Below are 22,344 nucleotides of genomic sequence, written 5' to 3' on the forward strand. Positions count from 1 at the left end.
CCAAAATAGAATCAGTACCAAGTCCCATTTTTTTTTTTTTTGCGCGCGGTTCCCACTGCATACGTACAGCCCACCTCCCGTCCAACCGACCGATGGACGCTGCCGCGTAACGTACGGCTCGAATCGCGGGAATAGATCCGAGATAGATAAGCGAGGATTAGGAGAAAGATATTACGAGGAAGAGTGTTGCACAGATAAGGCGGTTAATATAAGCGATTTAAGATTGTTAGTAGAGCAAAGTGACAAGATGTGGTGACAAGATCCCTGAACGGATCGTATTGGGCATATGTCGAACTACAATGGCTGAGGAGTAGAGGACGAAAGTTTCTAGTTCTTCTACTAGGAATGTTAAAATTTAAGCGTGTTAGTAAATGCTGGCTGTCTATATTTTCATAAATAAGATTATATAGAAACATGACACCCAGCATCGTTCTACGATTTGTTAATGATGGTAAGTTGATTAGTAAAAGTCTACTATGATAAGAGGGGAGGTAAAGATTTGCATCCCAATTAAGTCCCCTAAGAGAAAAAGTAAGGAAGTTTTTTTGTACAGATTCAATGTGATCTTGGCGTACTCCATATTGAGGACTCCAGACACACGATCCATACTCAAGAATCGGACGGACCTGTAATGTATATAACGTTGTTTATGGACGGGTTTAGTTATGGACGGGTCATTAAATTCATTTGATCATCTTTTAATAAAACCAAGCACACCCATAGCTTTATTAACCATGGTGGTCCATATATGGTCAGTAAATTTAAGTTTCAAATCTAATAGGACACCTAGATCGTTCCCCTGAGTTAATCGTTCTAAGGCGTTCCCATAGAGAAAGTACATAGCCTGGTGAGGACTAGATCGGTAAAAAGACATAAGTTTACATTTCGATCCATTAAGCTTTAGGTTATTTGCTAAACACCAATTTTGAAGTTTATCCAAATCGGATTGAAGTCTAGACTGGGCGCTAGTGAATTTATACTGAAGGCATAGCTTAACGTCATCAGCGTACATAAGTACAAGTGAATTAGGTAAGGCAAGGGGCAAGTCATTAATAAATAGTAAACAGTTCTGTAAAAAGTAGGGGTCCAAGATGACTTCCTTGGGGCACCCCAGATGTGGCGCGGACTATACGCGAGGTAACATCTTTAAAGAAAACACGTTGGGTTCTCCCTGATAAGTAGCTCGAAACCCACATAAGAAGATCATTTGGGAATCCCAAAAGACTTAGTTTACTTATAAGAAGCGAATGGTTAACAGAGTCAAATGCTTTACTGAAGTCAGTGTATATGACGTCTGTTTGTAAGCCATTCCGGAAGCCATCCGTGATAAAAGATGTTAGCGTTGGTAGTGGTGGAGCGGCGCTTCATGAAGCCATGCTGGCACGGAGTTATTATTGAACTACATAGGTGTTGCAAATGTGGAGTGATAAGTTTTTCAAAAAGTTTTGGAATTGCTGACAATTTAGAGATGCCTCTATAATTAGCAGCGTCGGATTTTTTCCCTTTGTTATGCAGCGGAATAATGAAGGATTCCTTCCACATAAGGGGAAAGATCGAAGTTTCCAGCGATAGATTAAAGAGTTTAACAAGCGGTTTGCACAGTGCCTCGGCGCAGTACTTCAGAACACAGCCTGGTACTCCATCAGGGCCTGGCGAATACACGGGCTTAACCTTAAGAAGATCCGATAACACACCACTTTTATCGAAAGATGGGCAAAATATAAGGTTGGCTGATTGGATATTATAAGTGTAAGGCTGAGCTAAACTGCTGCTAGGTGAATAGGTAGTTTGAAAAAACTGTGCAAAGAGATCGGCCATTGCCTGATCGGTGTTCGCATAAGAGTTCTCAAACGTAAGCAGTGGGGGAAAAGATACATGTTTACGCTTAGTGTTTACAAAGTTATAAAACTGCTTCGGATCCTGAGTAAACTGAATCCTGCAGCGGCGAATATAACTCCTATAACATTCTGCGTTATGCACGGTGAAATTGGACCGAGCTACTAAGTATCTTGAATAACTGTGCAGGCAGATAATCTATGTTTGTTTAAAAGTTTACCCATACTATTCTTTAAATTTATAAGGTTCCTCGTATACCAAGGCGGATTCGTTGAAGCGGACGGATATTTCCACGTCACGCAAGCGTCGAAAAATATGTTCAAAGTGTAATACAATTTATGAAATGCGATGTTTATATCCTCGCATGCCAGTAAATCAAACCAATCAAATTCCAAAATTAACTTATTTAATTTTGTAAAGTCAGCCTTACGAAAGAAACGAACTTTCTGAGATTTAACTGTAGACTTAAGGTCAAAAAAGTAATTATTTTCGATTGAAATTTCAAGAGTGGGATGATATGGATCCTCAGGGTTAGAAAGGGGCAAAGTTCTGGAAGGAGTAATTCCATCAGGATCAGAAACGAAACATAAGTCCAACAGCCGACCTAAAGAATTTCTAACGTGGTTAATTTGCCCGAGTGACATGTCGAACATGCCCTCAGGGAAGTCATGGTGGGAGTTAAGCTGTAAAGACGGTGAATTATCAACATTTGACCACATAAGTTCTGGGATATTAAAGTCACCCAGAGCTATCAGCTGGAAAACCAAACGAATAGCGGACAAATGTTGCCAGTATGTTGGCGGTTCGGACGAACGTGGTATGTACGAACAGGTAACATACAAAGATTGATCGGTCAAAGTGATTTTGATGCAAAGGAATTCAATGTCACCAAACTCTTGTGATTTTACCTCTTCAGAAGCGAATTTGGAGTCTACAGAAATAAGCACTCCTCCTCCCCTTCGCAAAGTTCTATGACATCTAAAAGTGGTGTACCTACTAGGAACAACTTCGGAGCTTAAGATCTCCGGCTTAAACCAAGTTTTAGTAAATACTATAATGTGGGATGCAAAAAAAGAACTATCAGAATACAGTTTGGGAAGTTTACTACGTAACCCTCTTGTATTCTGATAGGTAAGTGTTAATGAAGACATTAGTTTTTTGAGATTGAGGAAGATGAGGTGGAAGATTGATCAGTGGCCTTAACATGTGGGAGTTTTACACCCCAGGTTTGGTTATCTTTTTTTTCACCGTACTTGGCTGATGTTCTTGGACGAAAATTTTCTCTGGCCAAAAGCTGGCGGAACAGATCGTCTTGAACATCTGCAAGGGCACACGTATTTTGAAAGATGACGTGTGCCTGGTGTAAGAATATTTGAATTTTGTAATATCCACCACCTTTATGTCGGCTTTTGCTTTGGCTTTGATGTAAGCCGAGATATCATTCTCCGAAGTATCAGGGGCAAGCCGGGAAACAAAAATGTGTTTCGATGGTGGGATCACTTGCAAGGGTTTTGGTGCCGCCGTAACTAATACTGCGGCATCAGTGCGTACCGGCGTTCCGGACGGTTTATTACCCTGTTTGGTGACTGTTACAGGAGTTTGAATTATTGGGTCTGGGACCACTTGAAGCGATGCCACAGAGGACATATCGGACAATTGCTCATTGATTCCGAGACATTCGGAAGCCGAATTTTTCTCAGGTCCGGCCCTTGGGGTGGCCAGAGATATAAGCGGCTGCATAGTTGTCGGCTGAGCTGGCTGAAGATTATTCGACCCGAGCACATCACTAAAAGCGGATTTCTTACGCTTTGGAGACTCATTTAGTAGTTTAAGACTACTAAACTGTGTATCAAGCGCACAGAGTTGGTCATTGATTTTTCGAAAACCACTAATCAACTCCTTGAAACCGCTTTTAGTCTGCCTCATGAACGACCTCATTTGACCATTACGACCAAGTGGAGACCAGACCTACGCGAGATTGCATCCGAAACTGAGGCCGTGAACCCGGCACACTTAGCGTGTAAAACGTTTTCACAGAGCCAGCAATGGATGGTAGGCTGGGAAGACGAGATTGTCTTATTGCAAGACTTTAATGCACAGACCAATTTAAAATCCATAATTATTAAAAATTTAAATAATTAATTTATTAAAAATTATTTAAAATTAAATAATTAATTTATTAAAAATTATTGAAAAAATTAATAATTAATTTAAAAATATTTGATTTTATTAATGAGGAACCTTGAACCACTGTACCAAGGAAACGAAAGGGGGAGATTAAAGAGAGCAGTTAGTGCAAGTTAGTAAGATTTAAAGAAATAGGGATAAGAATCTCTATTGAGCGAGAGTAGAAGCAAAAGAATAGCAACAACACCGTAGGAGATGAAAAAGCAGAGCAGGGCTATGTTTGGAAAGTAAATTAAACAAATTATTATTTACCTCCAAATATATCACTGCACACGCGAAGCGATACGGATCTAAGAAATTCCAATTTGTTTTTATATATGTAAAGAAATTAACACCGATTGTTTATAGAAAGCTTATTGCAAATTTTACAAAATCGTAGTGCGCACAAAAAAAACACGTCCGTCCGCTTTAAGATAAAGAGAGGAAGAGAATGATCTCCCATCTGTCTAACTTAAAAAACATCAAAGTTATGCCAATTCGGATCGTTCTATGACAGCTATAGGATATAGTCAGCCGATCTTTATGAAATTTTGCACACAAGATATTTTTGTCAAATATAACATATATATAAATATAACTACGCAAACTTGTCTCTCAGTTTTAGAGCTATCGAGTTGAAACTTTGCAGACATCCTTTTTTATATTGCAGGCAGTATATAAGTCGGAACGGCCGGGATCGGCCGACTATATCCTATAGCTGCCATATAACTGATTGATCGGAAATGCCATTACTTCGTTGTTTTTCAAGTTAGAAGGATGGGAGTTTCAATGGATTCCTCTTTGGGCAAAATAATTCGATATACCAAATTTCATAAGGATCGGCCGTCTATATACGATCCGCTGTATATCTAATAATATAAATATTGGTTTAACTGCTACCAAAACTGTTTTATTGATGAAATAAGCTTATTGCAATGATTGCCTACCCCGTAGCATATTACTGAAAATGAAATCGAAACTATGCGTGATTTCATAAAAAATCGGCCAAAGTCGTAATTGAAATTCATGGAAATGGATTCATCGCATTTTTACCGAACATTTGGACCTACGAAAGATGTGTGCACTGTTTCTTCCGCACAAATTTACTGGTGACCACTAATTGTTCAGAATTCAACATTCAAAAGACTTTATTAAATCACATTTTAACAATTAAACACTCCCACTATTTACCTAATATAGCACCGTACAACTTCTTCCTTTTCAAAAAATTGCATTTGTCCATGAAAGGAAACCATTATGCAGATTTGTAGATATTGATTTTGCCGAAAATAGAGTTTGTTCTGCAGCCGCATAACGTATGCGGAGATTGATTCGAAGTAGTAAGAGTAGTAATTATCACGTGTTGCAAAGATAAAGCGAAAAAGATAAAAAGTTTTAGGTTATAAATAGAGCATGCTGATAAAATATGGAAGAGACCATTGGAGTTCGAACATACTACCCTGAACGGATCGAACTATGTCGAATGTCGAACTATAATAGATGAGAAGTAGAGGACGAGTGTTTCTAGTCCTTCTACTAGGAACGTTAAAATTTAAGCGTGTTAGTAAAAGCTGGCTGACCGTCAGTCTACATTACCACAAATATATTATATAGAAACATGACATCCAGCATCGTTATACGGTTTGTTAATGATGGTGTAACAAACTAAGATGATGGTGTAACGAACTGTAAGATGCCGCGGCTAACTCACAGAGTTTGTGGGTTGATCCACCGAATTGATATATCCGAGGTGACTGCCCGAGCCCAGAAATGACACCGAATGCTTCGTTTAACAATATCCGTTTTTATTTCTAGCTTGATTACAATGTATCGTAACGGTGAATCTCACCGGAGTCGATTCCTCCGCCGGGTCCTCGCGTCGAACGCTCGTCCTTCCGTCGTTCCCCGGTCACCGTTCCGGGTTGGTGCCAGTATACACGACCCCAAAAGCTTTCGCACAGCAGGATGAGAGGACTTGGTGCCTGGCACCAGTTCGGCTCGCGGTTCCCTCAGTTTGGACTCACGTGCTCTAGCTGCGGGACCATGCTAGTCCTTTCCTACTCTCCCGCTACTCCCGATGTTGTTGCTACCCTTGTTGGTACCCTTGACCCGCTTCCATTGTTGTCGCTGCTCCTGTTGTTGACGTTGCCGTTGATCGTCGTTATCCTTGGCTTACTGGGTCTGCCCTTTCGCTGTGGCCGGCACCCAAACGTGTTAACTGACCTATTGGCAAACCTCCCAGGCATACGCCGGGCAGGAAACGCTTCCTTGGTACCTGGCGGCCGGATTAGGGCACGAAGGGCCTTCCTACATTACAGGACACACCCCCGGTTGCGTTCGCCACTCGCCACCAAACTCCTGCGTGCCTACGCTCCGCAGGAACTATGGCTGGCCAGAGGTTTGGCGTCGCGCCACTTTTTCTCCAGGTGAGCCTGGATCAGGAGTCTCCTGACTTGACCTTGTTTGGTTTTATATGCGGGCTTGAGTTCCCGAGCTGGTCACCCTCGCTAAAAAAAATCAAATCTAGTCGTAACGGTCAGGAATCGAAAATGCATATACCAGACCGATCCGTCGCTATTGCTCCGACACCAGGATACCTGTCGTATCCGGGAATAATCCAACCCGACTCGATTCACCCTGAGCTTCAGTTTTGCCGCGGATTCTTCATCCTTTCCCCACTTGCTCCTAGATTTACCCTCGCGTTATAACGCGGCTGACGGCTGATAGCGGAACTGATAGCTATGCTTATATGAGAGCTTATCCGCAACAGCCTATCAGCTAGCTTAAATTTTGTTAGCAGCGCATACTGAGACCTGAGGCTTTTGCTGATCATTGTAATGATCACTAATTGTTTTTCAAGCGGTGTAGTAAAAAATTGTTTTACAAAGCGGCATGCCTTTAAAGCGCCTTCGCCAGACTTTTCTAGCTGAAAATAGTAAATTTCTGACTAAACAAGAAAGGAAAGCTAACTTCGGGCGGGGCCGAAGTTGATATACCCTTGCAGTTGTGCCATTTCCGATCGTTCAGTTATATGGCGGCTATTGGATATAGTTGGCCGATCCTTATGAAATTTGGCAAATAAGATTATTTTGCCCAAAATGGAATCTGTATCAAGTCCTGTCTTTCTAACTTAAAAACACCAAAGTTATGCCAATTCCGATCGTTATAAAGGATACATCTATAGGATATAGTCAGCCGATCCTTATGAAATTTTGTACATACGATATTTTGGTCAAATATAACATGTATGTAAAGTCCCAACCGTAACTTAAAAAACACTAAAGTTATAGCATTTCCGATCAATCAGTTATATGGCAGTTGTAAGATACAGTCGACCGATCTAAGCCGTTGCGACTTATGTACTACCTGAAAAAAAAGAAGGATGTGTGCAAAGTTTCAACTCGATAGCTTTAAAACTGAGAGACTAGTTTGCGTAGAAACCGACAGACAGACGGACAGACGGACATCGACTCAGGAGGTGATCCTGATCAAGAATGTATATACTTTATAGGGTCGGAGATGTCTCCTTCACTGCGTTGCACACTTTTGACCAAAATTATAATACCCTCTGCAAGGGTATAACAAGAGCGGAAACATTTAATCAAAAGTAGTATGTAAATTAAAGTTCTTAAAGTTTCCCGCAGTGCGCCAAGAAAAATAAATATAACTGTTAAGTCATAAGCATTTAATATTTAGGTCACAAGAACACGATTTACACATAACAAAGACACAAGTACAATAAATATATAATAAAGAAAATATTAGGTCAAAAAACCTACATAAAACGATGAACATTAAAAAAGACCAAACACTACAGAAACAACAAACTGAAAAGCAGCAAGGACTGCTGACATTACAAGTTCATGCAACCGACAAAATATTGCAGAAGTACACTTTTTAAAATTGTTAATTTATCATTTTTATATTTTTTGCTATATTCCATTAATTTACCACTTAAGCAATATTTATGTATCGAATTAGCTATAAATATTGAACCTTTATATGAATAAAATCAGTCTCAGACAAATCTACTCTGAACTCAGTAATTTCTCCATGTCCAATTTGTTCAAGTGCAAGTTGCGGCAACAACCCAGCAATCGGTTTATGTACCCTTTGCTTCTATTCAAACATTTCAGATAAACATTTTGGTGACCCCGACGTGAACCTGCAAACCCAGGATCACTTTTCGAACAAAAGTCAAAAAAGGAACGAATAGTGATTTCTATCGTTCCACAATAGAGATATCAGGAAGACTCCTGCTAAGAGAGCAACAGGATCTTCACTGCAGTGTGACGCTGTCCCTTTAATCGGTAGATTAAGGGCCCCACACCTCCCTCAGTTCATAAAAAAGGGTTCAGTTTCTTCGACCACTCTCGGTTGCGAGTTGGAGCGCATCCAGCTACTAATAGCAAATAAATCACTCCCAACGGTCAGAAACGAAGAACGAAAATATGGACAGGGAAAATATTGCCCCCAAAATTATTATAGAGCCAGCCGTTGAAGAGGCGAGCGCTCAAGGCCTCCTAGATGCCCAGCAAGAAATTGGGCAGGAGATCGCAAGATGCATCCGGAATTATAAAAAGGATGGGCCGAATCGAAAACAAAAGGCATCATATTTCCAAACAAAGCTATACATTCTCGAAGAGGCTTGGGAAAGGTTCGGCGAAAATGATGAAAAAATTCAAGGAACGGCCAGGACCGAAAGCTACATCAAGTATGCTGAGGACCTCCGGACCAGTTGCATGAAATATGCGGCAACTTTCGAAAGCAGCCGTGACAAGCTGATGCAAGGCACAAGTCGAAAGGAAGAGGCTCAAGAACAAGTAGAAAATCAAGTTCAAGAGCAATCTCCACACGTAGTTCCCATGGATAAACGATTAGCCGGATTATGTCGACGCCAAGGAGAACTTTTAGAGTCCGTAAGCGGTGCCTTACGAGAGTTTAAGGCATCCGGGGGAGGCCCAGGAGACTTACTAAAAACTTTATGGGCTCAGGTCCAAGAGATCCACTTGACAGTCTACGAGGAATTCGAAAACCCGATAGACAGTGGATATAACAAGCAGGCATACCTACAACTGCAAGCAGAGGTGCAGAATGCACTTATGGCAAAGGTTATACCTGCTACAAATAGCATTGATGTGCAAATGCCCCGGATAAACATTCCAAAATTTGATGGGGATGCAATGAAATGGAAACAATTCCATGATTTATTTTCCTGTATGGTTCATGATACTAACATGCCATCAGTGAAGAAAATGTGGTACCTAAAATCCGCTCTCTCGGGAAATGCGGAGAGATTAATACGCCACATCGAGCTAAATGAGGACAACTACTTACATGCATGGCGCATAATAGTTGGGTCATATGACAATCCTCGGCTCATCGCGAATACAGTTATTCGTCGGCTACTTCATCAGAGCCCGGTCTCTGACAGTGCCAAATCAATACAGGAGCTGTATATAACAACTCTGGAAACCCTTGCGTCATTAAAGAGACTAGGCATCAATGTATCCACATGGGATGCATTTTTGGTGGTGTTGCTGACCGACAAGCTTGACATGACTAATAGAAGTCTATTTGAGCAGACAGTTGGTAATTCAGTAGAGATCCAGCCGCTACAAGTAATGCTGGAATTCTTAGAGCAAAGAATCAGAGTCTTGAGCTCAGGAAAGCCAACGGCAGCATTTAAAAGAGAGCCGAAAAATCTAGCGTGTGCGTCCAGCACGTCAGATAAACAGTCATTATGCTACTATTGCAAGGCTCCAAATCACGCGTTATATAAATGTGAGGAGTTCCGCGCAAAAACAGCATCCGAAAAATTGAATTGGGTACAAAAACAAAAAATGTGTGTCAACTGTTTCAAAACCGACCACAAATCAAAGGAATGTAAAGGAAGAAGTTGTTTCAAGTGCGACAAAAAACACCACACCCTGTTGCACCTGGAAGTCACAAACCTTCATTCCCCAACTGTCGGTGCCGCGGCTTACAAGAATTACAATCTTCTTGCAACAGCAAAGGTAGCGGTCCAGACAGAGAACGGGCAAGTAGCGAAATTTCGTGCCCTGCTAGATTCAGGATCCCAGATTAATTTGATCACTGAACGATTAGCATCAATGTTGTCACTAAAGCGCCACGATACAAAGCTCCGGATCGAAGGCATTGGAGGACAACCAAGAATGAGCAGAGCAAGAGTAACTATTCTCGTTAGCTCTCTTCACGGGGATTTCAGCCAGCGCATAGAAGCGTTTGTGCTTCCCCACATCATAGCTGACCAACCAGCTCAACCACTAACACATTGTGCGTTAAAGATACCCAATGAGTGTCCATTAGCGGATCCCCAGTTTGATAAACCTGGAAGGATAGATCTACTAATCGGCACCGAGCACTATTACTCGCTTCTCCTTCCAAATCAGCAGAAGGTCGGAAGAGATGGTGCCATGCTACAAAACACGAAACTCGGATGGATTGTAGCAGGCAGAGTTAAATCTAAAACTCAATCAGCCATAGCCTGTGGTGTCGGTGTCGGTGAAGAAACTGACGCACTGATTAGAGTTGTGCGCAGCAGTCCTAGGCGCAGAACTAACGCACAGAGTCAGACAAGATTTACGCTTGTCGCTAGACACGGTTGCGGGGTTCTTTTGGACTGATTCATCCGTCGTGTTAGGGTGGATCAATGCAACAGCTTCCACTTACCACACGTTTGTGGCAAATCGGATAGCTAAAATTCAAGAAGTGACGGAGCAGTGTCAATGGCGTCACGTATCATCCGCCAACAATGCAGCCGACGTCTTGTCCAGAGGAACAACAGCTAGCAAACTCTCGAGCAACAGTATGTGGTTTTATGGACCCCTGTTCCTATATGGGTCAAAGGAAAGCTGGACAAAGATGCCAGCCATTATTTCGACGAACTTAGAACAAAAAACGAAATTCGCCAGCATGGCGGCCGCTAAAGACATATTCAGAGGGGAGATATACAACTGTAGGCACAGTAACTCCTTCTACAAATTACAACGAATTGTTGCGTACATGCTGCGGTTCTGTTATAAGTCTAATAGAGCGCCAACGAAGGCGCTATGTCTGGAGGAGCTAAGCCAGGCACGCATTATTATCCTGCGCACGATTCAGCAAATCGAATTTAACGCAGAGCGTAACCAGCTCAAACGGTACAAAACAGTGGACAAAAAGAGTTCTCTTGAATCATTGGCTCCCATCGTTGGATCTGATGGGTTAATTCGAGTAGGAGGCAGACTCGAACATTCAAACCTATCCGAAGACGCAAAACATCCAGTTCTGCTCCCCTACAATGACACAATTGTAAAAATGATCTTAAGAGAACTACATGAGACCAACATGCATTGCGGTGCCCAAGCCTTGCGCGCCATTGCTAGGCAACAGTATTGGATCATCAATGACAAAACAATGGCAAGAAGCATTGTACATAACTGCGTGCGATGTACCAGAGTCAAGCCCAAATTAATGAGTCAAATCATGGGAAATCTACCGAGCGAGAGAGTCACACAGGCTCGGCCCTTCTTTAACTCTGGAGTAGATTACTGCGGCCCCATATGGATTCATCACAAGATTCGAGGAAAACGTCCCGACAAGGCCTATATCGCAGTGTTCTGTTGCTTCGCCACGAAAGCAATTCATTTGGAGTTGGTAAGCGACCTCACAACAGACGCCTTTTTGGCCGCTCTCCGCCGGTTTCTTGGACGTCGAGGGAAGTGCCAGACAATCCATTGCGATAATGCAACAAATTTTATTGGAGCCAACAATAAATTAAAAGAGCTCGAAACCAGCATCTTCTCAACCAATGCGCAGGACTCCATAGTTCAGCATTGCAACAAAAGAGAAATAAACTTCAAATTCATTCCCCCACGAGCACCATCCTTCGGTGGCCTATGGGAAGCTGCGGTGAAATCCGCAAAACGGCTGCTAGTATCAATTACAGCCAAGGCGTCTTTGACGTTTGAAGAACTCAACACTGTGGTCGTTGAAGTTGAAGCGATCCTCAATTCACGGCCGATTACTCCCATGTCATCAGACCCCACTGACGAATCAGCTTTAACGCCAGGACACTTCCTGATTGGAGAACCACTAACTGCTCCTCCTGATACCAACATCATTCCGGGCGGCAAACCATTAGTAAAAAGATGGGAACTGGTATCACGACTGAAGCACGCCTTTTGGAAACAATGGTCATGTGAGTACCTGCAAGAACTTCAGAATCGACACAAATGGAAGCATGCATCTCCGAATATTAAAGAGGGATTGTTAGTCCTTATAAAAGAGGACAACGTGCCTGTAATGAGCTGGCCTATGGGAAGAGTTCTCAAAACATATCCCGGACCGGACAACCTCGTTCGGGTAGTGGATATCAAAACGTCATCTGGAGTATTCAAGAGACCAGTGACTCGGCTAGCGCCACTGTTCCCAGAAGAAATCAACAACAAGCACCCATTAGACGACACCCTCAAGGCGGACCAGTCTGATGAGCCGCCTGTACAACGCAAAAAGGAAACACTCTCATCAATGCCTGTGATTCTAGCGCTTATGTTGTTACTTCCACTAGCCATGGCAACGCCAATTAAGGTAACGGAGTTCAGTAATAAGCCAGGAATATTCTACGAACGGTTGGGAACCACGAGAATGGTAGTGTCAGAATGGACGATGATAGTATACTACGACTTGGATCCCTACTGGAATGATATGAAGGTACTTTCAGGTGGAGTAACGGAACTCGCACACAAATGCCAGGAATTGACCAACGTAGCAGCATGCAGTTCCATCCTAGAACATTTTAAACATATAATTGCAGAACTTGAGGCAGGAAATAACCTGATGCATCACTCTCGGCAACGTAGATCACCGTTTAATGTTGTTGGAACTATGGCCAATTCATTATTCGGTGTACTCGATTCCACATACGCAGAAGAGATGGTCAAAACTATCACTAAGGTGAAGGGTAATGAGAACTTCTTCCTACAGCTGCTTCAGAACCAGACGTCCATTGTTGACTCCACCATCAATTTGGTGCGAAAGGGAAGGTTGGCTACCAACAACCGCTTACGATCTTTGGAACAGCAGATGACCCTCATAAATAAGCAACGAGGACAGTACCAAGGCGCACATTTAGAGCAAGCGTTTATGATCCTCACGACACAATTGAATCTACTTGCAAATGGTTTACAGCGAATGCAGAGTGAGATAACTAATGTATTGACTGATGCTCGCCACAAAACAATCAGTCCAATTTTAATATCACCTACACAGTTACGAGACCAGCTCGACCAAATGCGGGATCATTTACCACCCGACCAGATCTTGCCAGTAGCCACAAAGGATGTTGTTCAGCTATACAAAATAATGTATGCGCAAGGCAGTACGACTGATACTCACGCCATTTTTCGAATCACAATACCATTGGTGTCGTCAGAATTATTGGATGTCTTCAGCATCGTGCCCATTCCAATATGGGAATCGAAAGGTTGGACGCTGTACAATCTTCAGACACCGATCATAGCTGTCAATGCCCATAGAGATCGCTTTATTGGGTTTAGTGAAGACGAATTCAAAAGATGCACTTCTATAAAAATTGAGCAGCATATTTGTTTCAATCACTTAACGGCATACAATGTTGACAGTAGATGCGAATTCCAGTTATTTAATAACAAGACTGGAACAGAATGTCACAGAAATCCTGTGCACTCTAGCATGGTGTGGTTAAAAACTCACCAATCTAACCAATGGATCTTCGCGACCAAGGACTCCATGGAACTTCAGGCAGTATGCAGTGGAGTTTCATCAACAGTCAACATAAAGGCGACTGGTATACTGAAATTGCCCATTGGTTGCACAGCACGCAATTTCAATATAAGTTTGACCACATTCGGCACTATGACCACTGAAGTACAAACTTCGTTCAGTCGATTCGGAAATATCTCCGAGCCCCTAAAGCCCATAGAGGAACCATCAGAATTCGGGTTAAGGGCCCAATCACCAAGTATAGACGACACAGAATTAGAAATCCTACAACATCGGTTAGCCGATCTACAAAGAAAAGATGCACCATACCAACTGGACCACCAGACAACTATGTCATACACAGCATTTGCCATTTCCGTCATCATACTGATACTGATAGGCATTCTCATCATGCGACACAGACGGTCGATTTGGACGCCAAAGCTTAGAGGGACTACAAGAAGTTCAATTCCCGAACCTACCCCAAGACAATTTACTATAGAGCTGGACGACGGTTGAACACCTGTTCAACGGCCGGGAGAATGTTAAGTCATAAGCATTTAATATTTAGGTCACAAGAACACGATTTACACATAACAAAGACACAAGTACAATAAATATATAATAAAGAAAATATTAGGTCAAAAAACCTACATAAAACGATGAACATTAAAAAAGACCAAACACTACAGAAACAACAAACTGAAAAGCAGCAAGGACTGCTGACATTACAAGTTCATGCAACCGATAAAATATTGCAGAAGTACACTTTTTAAAATTGTTAATTTATCCTTTTTATATTTTTTGCTATATTCCATTAATTTACCACTTAAGCAATATTTATGTATCGAATTAGCTATAAATATTGAACCTTTATATGAATAAAATCAGTCTCAGACAAATCTACTCTGAACTCAGTAATTTCTCCATGTCCAATTTGTTCAAGTGCAAGTTGCGGCAACAACCCAGCAATCGGTTTATGTACCCTTTGCTTCTATTCAAACATTTCAGATAAACAATAACAAGAATGGAAAGCTAACTTCAGGCTGTGCCGAAGTTGATATAACCTTGCGTTAGGTAGCTGCTTATAATAATAATAATAATAATAATAATAATAATAATAATAATAATAATAATAATAATAATAATAATAATATCTATATATGTATACCGGGTCGTATATAGTTGGCCGATCCTTATAAGAATTTCACAATTAAATACATTTTTTAATACAAATGTTGGAATCTGCTCCAATCATCTTTAAAAATAGCAAGGTTGTATCATTTCCGATCGTTCAGATACATGGCAGCTAGGGGATATAATAGAAATGTTAAGAAATACATATCTGTTTTTTATATTGTAGTGTCGACTGCATTATCACTCAGAATATACCTTTGTAAGGCGTGCTTTTCGAAATCATGATCTATTCTAACTGAAATTACTTACCGAAACCTTTGTAGGCAGTTCATCTTCATTAATATTCATCCCATAAATATATTGAGTGATAAGTAAAAATTCGGCATATATAACGACTAAAAAACTGGACCGCATCATTGAACGCCGCTGGTTTGGAATCATCCAAAGGATATTGGCCCATATAAGTAATACAAATGTTAACCAGCTATGATACACAATTGACCAAATCTGTAATTAAAATAATTACAATTAATAATACATGCCGTTGATATATTGTACTTAATATTTTAATATTTTAAAATACATATCGAATTTAAAAAAATTGCAGTAACAGACTTATTTCTTATATTTATTTTTTTTTGTTTGGTTTTTTGTTTATTAAATCTTCTTTCAAAACTTTAAAATAAACTGTTATCAAATCTCAAAAATACTAGCTAAAATTTTTGTTCCGTCGAAGACAGAAGAAGCTAGATAGTTTGATGTAATGCTTCTCTCGAGCGAAATGGTTGGGATGCTCAGCTCTCTTCGGTATGCTATAACGTCTAGGACTGTTGGATGTTACATGATAATGACTTAGAAACAATAAATATGAGCCGGGCCTATTAATGCGTCGTTTTAACCAATCAGCTATTGTCCAAAACATAATCCCACTTCACGAATTACCTCTGGTGTTTCTAAAATGCCGGGTGTTTTGTATATAAAAACACAAGTTTTATAAGTAAATAAACAAACTAACAAAAAGAGTTAAATTCTCGATCTCAGCTCGAAGCCGGGACCCTTTACACATCACCCAAGAACTTTACCCTTGGGCTATCCCTGACAAGGTTTCGCGCGAAAAATTTTCAAAAATATTTTTAACAAATTTTGCGGTCCAGCAGGTATCGCGGTATCTCTCGGTCGGACCGCAACATCAAGCATTGAGCCGCGCCCTAAAGCCGCGCTTTAATACAAATTTTTAAAAAATTACGCCTATATTTAAATCGAACAGAATTTTTTAATCCGTTTTTCGAAGGTGCCTCTCCGTGAAGGAAGCTCTTTTGAAGTAAAAATGCTGTTGTCCTTTTTGAGGATCTTCAAGAATTGCAATCTTCCTTGAAAGCGGTGGAGACATTTCTCGAGGCAATGATAACTGTGCGGTGCGAATTAAAAGCATCGTCGCAGATTTCAAGAGCACGCACAAGGAACTGTATTTGTATCAAAATTGGAGCAGACAGACAAAAACCATGACATCGCCTTGGAGCTGCTAAACAAAAGGTTTTGTAATCGCAGGCTTATTTTTCAAGCTCATGTTAATGAGATACTGAAGGCCGTAGAATCCGGCTCGGCGACGAGGATTCGCGAGCCTTCGAACAAAATTAATTCGCATATGCGAACTCTTGCAAGCATGGGCACAACGAAGCAGATAGCTAGCTGCATCATAATCCAAGTGGTGTTGCAGAAGGTTGACGATGCCACACAGTCTAAGTGGAGGGAAATGCAAGTTGACTCGCATTCCTTGGATTCCATTCCAACGTTGGAATCTATCGCCAATTTCTTTGAGCAGAGATGCCGGACTTTGGAGAGCATGGATTTGGCGACGACATCATAGTTGTTTTTCTTATTGGAGCTGGATTATTTTATGAGCTGCTTTGTGTGGGGCAAATTCATCTGTCTCCTGGTTTGCCCTCAATCCAAAAAACTCGGCTAGGTTGGATTGTTAGTGGAGGCGGAGGCCCTGACAATGGTAGGGTTCTCATGGCAGCTTAGAAGTCTGAGTTGCTCTTCCGGCCTCTGACGGAGCCGGCGAAGGTGGAGTCTCGCAGTTGTATTTCCACGCCAATAAAGAAGCGCCTTCGCAAGGGGCTCAGCAAGAAGGAGGAGTATTACAGACACCGTCGTCACTTTGAGCAGCGCATGGATTGTGATAAGTCATACATTACCCAGTGTGGACGTGAAGCCGCTCTTGGACTTAAGCAGCGAAATGGCTACCGAGATGTCATCGCCTAGCAGCAATGACCACGGAGATGAAGACTATACGCTAGCATTGTCTCGCTCTCTCTCGGTCGCTCTGCAGCATCAAGCGTTAAGCCGCGCTGCCGCGTCAATTACTTCAAAATTCGGCCATTAGTCCATTATTGGCCCAATTTGGCTTTAGAAACCGATGAGCTTGGAGCAAGTAAACACAATATTAACAGGAATATGCTCAGCTTACTGTACTGCTGCTACTGTTACTGTACCCACGCTTAATATAATTATAATATATTTAGCAGCAGTGGCTTATTAAAAAAAGGGTGTGTCAAGCCTACGCAAGACAGAAGTGAAACTTCTAGTATTCCTCTCTCTCTATTTTCATTTCATCATCTCTATTTTCTCTCTTAGGTTAGTTTGAAAATTAGAGGTTAAATAATTCAACGACGAAGCATGAATTTGCTTTTTCTAATATTTTCTTATAGATGAATGACGCTTTCAATTTATTCACAAGTATACAATATTACATAAATAACAATACTACAATTAAAAAGTACAAAGAAATTACAATGACAATTTACCAATCATGTGCCATTTTCATTGTCAATTTCATGAATATCATTTCCTAATGTCGTGATAATTGGGTTATGGTAACTAAAGTGCGAGATATATACGTGAGCACTTAAATCCTTAATGAATCGTGCAAAAACTGCATCGATTGTTGTCCCGTGTCTAGTCGTGCTAGTGTTCCTATCATTAACAATATCCAAATTGAGTGTGTTTTTGAAAAAGTTCAATAACTCTACAGATTCTTCCCTCGCGAAATTAACATTAAAATCTCCCGAAATGATCATAGGAATTTCGTGATAATTCTTATTCAATAGCCTCGAACCACCCTCTGTATATGGCAGAAGCTCATGGTGGATAAAATCTTTGATATCAGTAATCGATTTACCTGGTGAGATATAAATCGACACCATAATAATTGTTTTCCCATTAGCCAGAGAGCATTCTGAGACGTGGCGCAGTTCGCTGGTGTCTGAGAGAGAGGAAAGAAGAGAAGAGAGACAACGTTCGTGAGCGGCTCCCCCACCTCAACAAGCGCATATGGTGAGAGAGGGACAGTGAACGGTGAGCGGTGGTGGGGGTACTCGCATTTTCGTGTCGATCCTGACTCGGTTTTACTCCGTCCCCGAAAATCCATTACGCGCCTAAAGAAGTTTCACTTCAATAATAATCTTTTCTTGTCCATATCTCTTTTGGGATATCTGATAAAATTTTAATACTTTATTTATTTATTTCTCTTTCGCCATTGATTATTTTAATCTTACATGGCTACTATACAATCTAACTTACATACTACTTAAGAAATGCCTAACCAATAAGACCTTAAACGCTTGTTTATCAGAGCCCCACATAGTTCGTGGGGCTCAGTTAAAAAATGATAATGCTCTATCAATAGGCTCGTTCAAAAGGTAATTGGCCCTACGACAAGCAATCCGAAAGGGAGCAAACGAGCGAAGATCCCTCTGGGACACATTGAAGTTTATAAGCCCCAATAACATGGGGCAATCAATGCTGCTAATTACTATGTTATTGATGAAAGTTAAAGCTGCCACAGTGCGCCGATCCTCAAGTGTACATATGTGGAGGAGAAGGCACCGGTTATGGTATGAGGGTAGAGGATCCACAAACCTTAAAGGAGGAAGTGCAAATTTTAAAAATTTGTTCTGCAACCGCTCAACTCTATTGGAACTTATTTTATTTGCGGGGCTCCAAATAATAGAGGCATATTCCAGCCTCGACCGGACGAATGCGGCGTAAACACTGAGCTTCGCGTACGGGCTCTTGAATTGGTCTGTGTGCCTCTTCACAAAACCCAACATGGCATACGCCTTAGGCATTATAAAATCTAAATGGCTGGAAAATTTTAAATTTGAGTCAAAAAGGACGCCAAGATCAACCACCTCCTCCTTGAGCTGCAGGTCATGGTTTCCAATTGCATAGGAAGTACATAAGTCTAGCGCCCTCTTAATGTAACGATTGAAATGACATTTAGCTAAATTTAGAGGAAGAAGATTGAGGGCGCACCAAGAAGAGACTCGGCGCACATCATCCTGCAGTAGATAGCTATCCCTAATGCAGCTAATGGCCTTCAACACTTTAAGGTCATCCGCGTATAACAAAAAGTTCGAATAAAGAAAGCAAGAGGAGATGTCATTGATGAAAATAATGAATAGGAGCAGCCCCAAAGAACTACCTTGCGGGAGGCCAGATGAGGCAATAAAGGGACTCGAGGTGGCATCACCAATGGGAACGTGGCATGGTCGGTCTGCCAAATAAGACTCCAACCAACTTAACATGGAGGAATGAACACGTAATCTGAACAATTTAGCAAGTAGGGCTGCGTGGCAAACTTTATCAAAGGCTTTAGAGAAGTCCGTATAAATGGCATCGACCTGACATCGGCGTTCAAAGGCTTCCAGGCAGTGCTTAGAGAATACCACTAAGTTGGTTATGGTGGATCGCCCAGGCAGGAATCCATGTTGATTGTGAGAAATAAAGTTACGAATCAAAAATGTTAACTTTTTGGTGACAATACGCTCAAGTAACTTGGCAATATTTCATATCTTGGCGATAGGCCTAAAGTTAGTGACGTCTGCCCTGCTGCCACCTTTATGAATGGGCGAGATCGAGGTAATTTTCCATCGAAAAGCAAACTTACCCGACGATAATGATAAAGAGAACAGAAGTTGCAGAGGTGTGGTTAAGGATGCAATACACTTCCTTATGAAGAATGGGAAGATACCATCTAAGTCAGGAGTATGCGACTCAATAAAATGACTAGAGGCCTCAACAATGTCACAATCTAGAATGTCAAAGCATCCAACCTCAAAAGAGGCAAAATTTTTTGAAGTACCTCCCGCTTGACCTTCGGCTCAAGGTTTGAGGCAAAATATTTCGCAAAAAGTTCAGAAATGCCCTTATCGGAGTTAGCTGCCAAACCACCATAAGACATGGAAGAAGGTATATCAGAGGATGATTTTTTCCCATTCACAAACCGCCAAAACGCTTTAGGGTTGGATATGAGGCTCGCTTCAACATCAGTAATATATTGGTTGAATAGAAATTTATTGAGGAATTCAAACTCCCGCTTATATTGCCGGTACAACTCACCACCCATTAGTTCCCCTGTCTTTAGAAATCGCTTATAAAATGTATCCCTTCTATATATAACAATCATCAATCGTGCCATCCGAAAAAAGGGAAACCCAATCAAAACTTACAATAGCGTTATTAATAAGTGAAAGGTTAGACTCATTAAAGTGATAATAAGAAATAGGCGAGGGGGAAGGCAGAAAACTATAAAATTCGATGTGTATCAACAATGGCTTATGGTGCATATCACACGGACTTAATGGTACATTACAAATTTCTACTTTACTATGAACGACATTATTTAAAAATATCAGATTCAGAATTTTCGATAAATCATTATAAATATTATTTACTTGGGAGAGGCCCATGCTAAAAATATCATCCAAGACAACGATTTCATGCGATTGGTAAACATTGTTGGGTAACATGCCAAGGGACTCCGGGTCCAAACAACAGAGCTCAAGTTGAAGTCGCCAGCAACCATCAGAGCCGTAGGGTCCTCCATGCTACCACAGACTCTGGCGATATTTTCCATGGCGCTTGATAAGTACTGAATGCGCTGTTTGGCGGGATATACGATGCAATGATGATGAAAGGGCCCTGAATTCCCTGGATTGAGACGGCTAGCTGGTCCAGAATAGGGTCGCCAACCTTAAGGCTAACCACCGTGGCCAACATGGATCGGCGGATAGCAATAATCACACCACCTCCTCGCTCACAATGGGTGCTGGATAAATCACGGTCTTTTCTAAATACTTGAAACAATTTGGGTTCAAAGAACTCGGAGGAACTAAAGTTGCTATTGAGCCATGTTTCAACGAGAACGATTACATCAAAATCACAGACTGAGGAATTTAAAAGCACCATGCGGGATTTGGTCCGCTTTCTAGATATATTTTGGAAGAAAACTCTTAAGTTTTTATTAGAGCCCTAGGTAGCACGTTCCATGCAGTCAACTGACGGAATTGGGCGGGAGTGTGGTATATGTGAAGGCACTGGCAGGGTCCTGATGCTAGAGGCCACATATCCCAAACGCATAGCTTCCAAGATAGCCAACGTGGACACACATAAATTTTCATTAATCTCCAGATTGGACCTATGAATGTCCAGTCGCCTAACGAATCTAGTGGCAGGTACAGCTAAAGATATAGAGCTCATAGAGTTTTGAGCATCCACGCGAAGCGATGCTCTACGCTCCAGACCATGATGTAAACAAACATTTCCTCCAGACGCCGAAAAGTGAGCACGAGTGGTCAGTCTCACAGTGGACAACCCATCCAGGAGAGATAAGATAAACAGAGAGAGTCTCACAATAAGACGATAACGAACCATTTGTTGTTTCTGGAGGTCCACAAGCGAAGATAATATGCAAACAGCCCACCTTGGGATCAGCTGCTGTTGTTGGAGCAAATAGTGCATTGACGGGAGCAGAATAACGTAGGAAGTGACATCAACAGTATCCATAACTGCCAGCACCGAATGTTGTTGGCGGCTCAGGAGAGGGAGAATATGATGACCGGTCGAGGAATATGAAGAGGGAAAAATAGCGGCTCCATTGGCGCCGCTTACTGGGGGTTTTTTGACGCTCCAGGGTTTGATCGAGGGAGACTCGCAGGGAGGTCAATAACCTTAGCAGGCTGTCTATGAAAAAATCGAGTGACTTTTACCGACATGGGCCAGAAATCAACCTTGAAGACAGCGGGGAAATGTTGCTCGGGAACTCCCAATTTAAAGTTGACGAATTTTAGAGCGTTGATATCAGCATCTTTTTTAACCAATCTAGCACAGGCTATATCACTGGGGTCCAGGTGCAACTTATCAGCGACGTATTTGCACAGTGCCTCCGGTTGGGTAGACGTTGCAAATTTACCAATGTGCAGGTATTTTAGAGTGGGAAGAACTTGGAGCTGCGCACAGCTTGGTGCATGTCCGACAATGCGCCTGCTAGGGTTATTCCTCTTATTTCTTGGGACAGCCACTTTTGACCCAGTGGGGATCTGGGCCAATGATGACTTTTTATTTTCGGCGTTAGTAGAAGTAATAGGGGGTGTCCCTCTTTGAGACCCCTCTGAAGCA

At 41.6% G+C, this 22,344-nt stretch overlaps 1 protein-coding gene across 1 annotated transcript in view; it reads right to left on the bottom strand.

Moving 5' to 3' along the window:
* LOC26514674 (piezo-type mechanosensitive ion channel component) overlaps positions 1-22,344 on the bottom strand; it is a 437,306-nt gene that overhangs the window by 336,550 nt on the left and 78,412 nt on the right. The window contains exon 7 of the mRNA XM_032453590.2: positions 15,193-15,390. Coding sequence (XP_032309481.1) covers positions 15,193-15,390 — 198 coding nt within the window. The remainder of the gene's footprint in view (positions 1-15,192; positions 15,391-22,344) is intronic.

Source organism: Drosophila ananassae, chromosome 2R (assembly GCF_017639315.1).
Source record: "Drosophila ananassae strain 14024-0371.13 chromosome 2R, ASM1763931v2, whole genome shotgun sequence".
In the NCBI taxonomy this organism is placed as follows: Eukaryota; Metazoa; Arthropoda; class Insecta; order Diptera; family Drosophilidae; genus Drosophila; species Drosophila ananassae.